This window comes from Pundamilia nyererei, unplaced genomic scaffold (genome assembly GCF_000239375.1).
Source record: "Pundamilia nyererei isolate P.nyererei 1_Seehausen unplaced genomic scaffold, PunNye1.0 scaffold00001, whole genome shotgun sequence".
Classification (NCBI taxonomy): Eukaryota; Metazoa; Chordata; class Actinopteri; order Cichliformes; family Cichlidae; genus Pundamilia; species Pundamilia nyererei.
This window is the reverse complement of record NW_005187402.1, coordinates 8,019,602-8,026,263: the sequence shown is the minus strand read 5'-3', so window position 1 is coordinate 8,026,263 and position 6,662 is coordinate 8,019,602. Positions and strand designations below refer to the sequence as shown.

Below are 6,662 nucleotides of genomic sequence, written 5' to 3'. Positions count from 1 at the left end.
TCGACCTCCCGGTCGGCTTCGAGCTGGCGGCCTCCGAAGAATGCGGCTAAAACTTTTGCGAGATCTCGCAAAAGTCAGTCTTAATTTTTTTTCTCCCTAATTTTTTTTCTCCCATGTCCCCTGCGGGGCTCCGTAAAAAACAAATAAAGAATTCAATTACAAAAAAAAAAAAAAGAATCAGCCTGTGTGTAGCAGCGGTGCAGCCTCACCTGATGATTTTGTTGCAGGCACCACATATGGGGGTCCTCCCGCTGTCTTCCGGCGCCTGCTGTGCAGCCTGCAGGATGGAACTGCGGCTCTGCATAGGCGTGGGCTGGGCTGGCTTCTGGTGCTGGGTCACGACGGTGCTGACCTTGTCTGGGTGAAAGCGGTCGGCAAAATTGGGGTCCGAGACCCACGGCGGTCGGCAGGAAGGAGCAGAACTCTTTGGTGCGGCGGCGGCACTTGTCGATTCTGCACACCACAAGAAAATCCCATAACAATCCACCCTTCAAACAGATGTCTGTGGTGACAACTTTGAGTGTCGCGTTGTTGCTGCTGTATTGACACTTAAGACTTAGAATCGATTAGCGCAGCCTCTCCCGGAGGCTGCTGGGGCTCTTTTTAACGCATCAGCAGGAGAAGAAACTCACCATCTGGTTTATTTGCTGCTTGGGCCTTGGCAGGTGAGGGAGTTGGCTCAAGGCTGTGGGGAGAAAATGACTAATTAGAAAAGGTAGACATGCACACACACACACACACACACCTACTATAGTTACTTCTCAATGGATGCCATGTTTGGATATCTCCTGCCATGGCTAAGCTGTCACCATTATGCTGTGCCACGGATTACCTTGTGTGTGAATGATTCCAAGCATCATTATTAATATTAATTGGGATTAACAGGGTAGCGTGGTGCCCCCACCTGTTGTGATCACACATTCTGATTCAGTGTATTAGATTTAACTGAAAGCAGCACAATAATTGAAATTTCACCAGTATCAAAGAGCAACAGTGAGCAGTTTCTATCTTGACTCAAAAATCAATCAAGTCGAACGTGATTTCAGAGTCATCGCCCTGCTGTTCAAGAGCCGCAGCCTCTCATGAAAGCATAAGAAACGCCAACATCTCCTCAGGCGGCTGACGTCGCTCAAAGTTAGGCAAAAGTTAGACGACTGGAAACTCAGTCGCTTTCAGATTTGGGTGCGGAAGAGTTTCGCTTAGAGCTTGCATGTGCAGGAGTGTTGAAATAAAGCGTTTTCTACATTTCAAAGATCTGTTACCCGCAGCAAGCGTCACTATATTCAGAAAAAGCTTCAAATCTTGACGGAAGACAGAAAAACAACTTCTGAGCCAAGACAGTGAGCTCTGGAGACTTTTATCTTGAGAAAAAGAACCGGGCGGGGATTGTAACAGCACCTTAGGCATCTATCGTGTTTACATCATCAACTGTGCCATCTAAAACACACTAATGAAAGGAGATGAAATCCCCTTTCATTAGCGTAAAGAAAATGAAAGATTGTGAAATCAATTACCCTACACCAACCTCATCCCATAGTTGTGCCTTTATCAGGTTAAGTCTGTATATGAAAGAATGTTATTTATGTCGCCAAACATAAATACACGAGGAAAAAAAAAAAAAAAAACTGTAGCTACAGAGGCAGAAGTTACAGCTAGGAGCAATCTAGCAAGAAAAAAAAAAAAGCCTAAAAGCCGTCTGCTATTTCTGGAATAATAAAGAACATTAAATCCCTTTGCAATACCAAGAATCTGGCTTATAGGACTAGTGACAGTAAGGAAGCTAAATCTTTCTAAATTAAGGATCGCAAGACCTCCTACCATGAGATTTTTGCAAAGAACCCGCAGAAAGAAAGAAAAATGCGTAAGAGGAAGTCAGAAGGCTGGATGAGCAGGATGTCTGCTGATGGAGTCAAACAAAGGACAGAGGCTGTTTCTGCCTGTGTGTGACTCACAGACCCTGGGTCAGCTGCCCTCCACTCCACAGACACACTGACAAGCCTCACATCTGGGACCTCACCTAACATCTGACAAAACAAACTCCTATTCAACACCGCTGCCCCGGCTACATTCCCTTGCCAGGCTGCCCGTAGGTGTTGAAAGGCCGATGGCTCGGCTGTCTCGCAACCATGAGGTTTCTTTCTTCTCTCTGCTGCACCTCACTATGATGAATGTTGCAGGTGCAAATTGCACTACACCTCTATGTCGGCTTCTTCCCACCTGGAGCAGCCTAGATTGCGTTATCCTTGACATTTTCCCTGCTTTCAAACCCCCTCCTCCTCCTCCTCCTCCCTGCTCAGCAAGAGGCTCGATATGATGCAGGTGCACATTTTCTCTATCAGAGGCTGTGCAGACGGGATTTTTTTATTTATTCATTTAGCTTTTGACTGGAGCATTTCCTTTCACTTTTCTTGTTCATCCTTTGTAGCTCTGATTTTAGATTCATCTGTACCGGTTTCTCTTTTTTCTCTCCCCCCTTTTTGGGTATCCACTCCTGTGGGATGCATCAACCTGAGCAACGAGGAAAGCAGAGAACTTTGCTGGCAGCTCAGCATCCGGCAAAGGAAATAGCAGGTTTTGATTTTTCATGGAGCAACAAGCCTCTGACATGTGTCACCCCTCCACCCAGTGAGGAGGTAAAGGTGATGCAGCTTTGCAAGAAGTCGAATGTGACTAAAAACCATGTGCGACAGTGGTGGCACATGCCTAGGAGGGCTGAATGAGAAACCTCATTCCTATTGGCTCTTCACATCTAAGCTTTGCACAAAGCTTTCTTCAGTATCTTCCTGCTTACTGTTATTTCTACAGATATAAAGTAATATTTTTACACATTGATTTTTTCCCCTCTGAAATCCTCTCTTACAGTTGAAATTTCTCTACAAGTTGATGCTTGACTCGATTAACTTGTCTAATTTAGCACATTGGTCTGGATACATTCCTACTCTAGCTAGTTTTCCACTAATTTTTCTTAATTAGTCACTTAGTAATACCTCCAACTTCACTATACATTAAAACACATTTGTCAGCCATTTCATTTGATACACCTGCTTCTCTTTAATCCAGATAACTAACCAGCCAATCACATGGAAGCACCGGAATGTATTTACCCTTGTAGACATGGTCAGGATGACCCGCTGAAGTTCAAACTGAGCATCGGAAAGAGAAAGAAAGGCAATTTAGATTTCTTTGAATTCATCATGGTCGTTTGTGCTAGACAGCACGGTCTGAGTATTTCAGATCTACCAGAATTTCCCACAAAACCATCTCTGAGGTTTACAGAAGATGGTCTGAAAGATAAAATATCCAGTAAGCAGCAGTTCTCTGCATCAAAAATGTTTTGTTGAAGGCAACAAGCAACTTAAACAGGCACTTTTACAAAAGTATGCACATGTCGCCAAAAATTGGAAACAAAAGACCGGTAAAATGTTGCCAGGACTGATCAGTCTCTGACTATGCTGCGACATGAAAACATGGATCTTAGAGGCCTCTAGCACAGCCTACCTGATCATTGTTGCTGACCATGTCCTGTATGAACAAACTATTCATCTTCCGATGGTTCATATCCATCTCAAACTGCTTTCTCCTTGTACTCACACGGCCAGATCACCTGACCTCCAGATCTCAAACCAACAGAGCACCTTCAAGGTGCGATGAAAAAGGAGATTCACGTCATAGATTTACAGCCAAAAGAAAAATCTGCAGCAACTGTGTGATGCTGTCATGTCAGTATGGACCAAGATTTCCCAGGAATGTTTCCAGCACCTTGTTGAGTCTATAAGCACAAAGTAGTAAGGATCTGAAGGAAAACACTGGGTCCAATCAGGTACCAGGAAGGCATTTCCAGTGAGTGTGCTACAAGCTCATTACATAAATCTGCTCTCCTCACTACTGCTGCATTTGTTAAACGAATTATTTGCCAAATTATAAAAACTCTGTCAGTATGTGCTAATAATTTATCTTCGTCTTCCACCTGGGTCTGTGCGCTTCAGACCAATCAAGCTGAATTTCGATGTTTATGGACCAGCGTTGGTTAACCAACCATTTCCCCCTCATAAAGCAGCAGTTATAATGTTATATAACACCCCTTACGTGACATGAGATTTGTTTGGACAGCACGAGAAACGAAGTATAAGCATGAGTCAGATGTGTGAGTGTGAGCACAGCTAAAGGGTTTAAAGCTGTATCCTCAAGCTCTAAATCATCTCATCTGTGGACATTTTTAAAATGGGATTTATAGACGTCCTTCACTATAGATGTTATGGATTTTATACATCCAGAAACATTACTACAAGAAATACTACTGATGAAAAGTCATTACCTACCAAACCTATTTGTTTTAGTCTGGTGTCAAAACCTATAGCGCTTCAGGATTACATTTTTTTTTTTCGCATTTCAGGAAAATGCAAATAACTCGAGACAGACTTTCCTCACCGTTCATCTCAGCACTTTATAAATGAGTATGCACATTTGTTGGGTTTTTTTATGCCCGAATGCACAACAATTTTCTCTCAGGGGCAATAAAAGTAAACCTTGAACCTGGCTCTTTAAGACATCCCATTAATTCCAACCTGCATAAATACTGAATAAAGCCTCGCTTCTATATAATCACTTTTTGTCCAGCACACTATAAGTAAAGCAATTGTGACTTAGCAGCAGGGGAAAAAAGGAAAGAACTGTTAGAGAGATATGCCCTTGTAAGCTTAAAGTAAACAAGAAAAGAAACACAGAAGGACAGAGAACAAGAGTTGCTTTTTTTTCCAGATGTTTTATATATTTGTGATGACAGCAGGAAAAAAAAAAAAAAGTACAGTTTTTTTTCTTTAAATTGTGCCTATTAGAAGAGGGGATCAAAACTGAGAACTCTAAAAGATGAAAACTCAATAAATGTAAACAGGCAGCAAAAGAGACAGACAGAGATCAAAAGGAGGGTCTGAACTTCACAATCAAAGAAGAAAGAACAGTGCTTCCCACCGCCGAGACCCCCTCCCCACCTTTCCACCAGTTTACTCCGAGTAACGCAGTGTGAAATGGAAAATAGGGCTACAGACACAATGGTCCACAGTGTTGTCAACAATCATCAAGTCAGAATTTCAGAGGGAGATCTTATGCTTAGGCTCAGTATGCAAGGTTCCACTTTAGGTTTTTGTCATCTAGGATACGTTTCTTATATTTTTGCTTTTCTTCGCTTCCCCAGATTTCTTTGTCAGTCCATCTGCATCTAAGGAGGTGAATTTGTTAACTGCCAGGAGACAGTCCACTATCTTCGTCGTCTTTATCACGTAGTCGTTGCAGTGTAGCTATCGCTAGCCGGCTCTGGCTGGGCTCTGCGTCCCAGGGCGTCTAGGATGTCGCTCAGGATTTAATATTGAGGGCGCGAGCAGACCTGTCGTGGTGCCAATCCCTCAGACGGGCATAGCGGGGACTCTGAATCTCAGTGAGGAACTTTTCCCTGACCGCAGGCAAAAACAGATATGAAAGAGAGATAGACAGGAAGGAAACAGATTGCAGGGGAGAGAATAAATGAGATGAGAGGGATGGAGCAGAAAAGGGAGTAAAGTGCACAAAGTGAAAAGTTGAAGAAGAAAAAAGCAGAGGGATGTAGTAGTAACATTTATGACATTTAGTACTCTTAAATATAACGATTAGAAAAGTATGGAAACAGAAGGAACCTGCTAATCTACTAATTAAAATAAAAGGGGACTTTTGAGGAATAGCATACTGCTGCTGCATGCACCAAGGTAATTGGACGATGGCTCCAGAAATTAAAATACTATCAACTCTTCCCATCTGCATTTTAGCAACACAGCAAAAAAGCAAAAAAGTTAATATGTTATGCTACTGAGCAGACTCAAAACAACAACAAAACCACACTATGAACAAAAACACACCGGGCATGCTGATGTTCAAAGCAGCAAAATTATGGTTGCTATATCTGTACAACACCACCATGGATACAGTCAGGATGTGCAGACTTTTAGCTTTAATTCAACGAGTTTAACAGACACTGATCAGAAACCTATTTTTCCATTATTAATTAGTGCTGTTGTGTTAATCTCGTTAAAATGACGTTAACGCCATAACCGCAGATCTCCGTTAGCAATTTAGCGGGAATCGCCCCGTGAGTGGGGCTGGACGGTGCTAACGCCTTAACGAGCTAACCTGTTGACACCTGGCCAACGGAGATTTGCAGCGTTAATGCGGTTGTGACGTTAACATCATTTTAACGAGATTAACGCTAAAATCACTAATATAAATATAATGCCTCAGTAGGGCTGCTCGATTATGGCAAAAATGATAATCACGATTATTTTCACTGAAATTGAGATCACAATTATTTGACGATATTTATTTAACCCTTTAAGACCTACTATAGAACCAAGTCCGCCAGAGCTTATAATATTTATTTATTTTTTTTAACATGCTGTAGTGCCATTTGTGGGAGCATTTCAAGTTGCTATACAACTTTTATAGCCCATATTTTACTAATATGTATGCATTAAGTCCATAGTAACTACATTAATTGCAAAAAAGTGCAATAAACTACAAAAAAAAAAAAAATTTGAATATCGCTTTTGTTTTGTTTACATATATTTCTACTTGGAGAAATTTAAGAGGTTTATCCCTCAAAACTTTAAATACAAAAAAGTTGCAAAAAATAGTTTACA

General features: G+C 41.8%; 1 protein-coding gene across 3 annotated transcripts in view; it reads right to left on the bottom strand.

Annotated features, from left to right (window-relative positions):
- The window catches only part of pdlim7 (PDZ and LIM domain 7), a 33,204-nt gene that overhangs the window by 6,509 nt on the left and 20,033 nt on the right, over window positions 1-6,662 (bottom strand). For all 3 annotated transcript variants that reach the window (XM_005719670.1, XM_005719671.1, XM_005719672.1), the window contains exons 6-7: window positions 633-685; window positions 210-453 (exon numbers count right to left, since the gene is read on the bottom strand). In XM_005719670.1, the coding sequence (XP_005719727.1) occupies window positions 210-453; window positions 633-685 (297 nt within the window). The remainder of the gene's footprint in view (window positions 1-209; window positions 454-632; window positions 686-6,662) is intronic.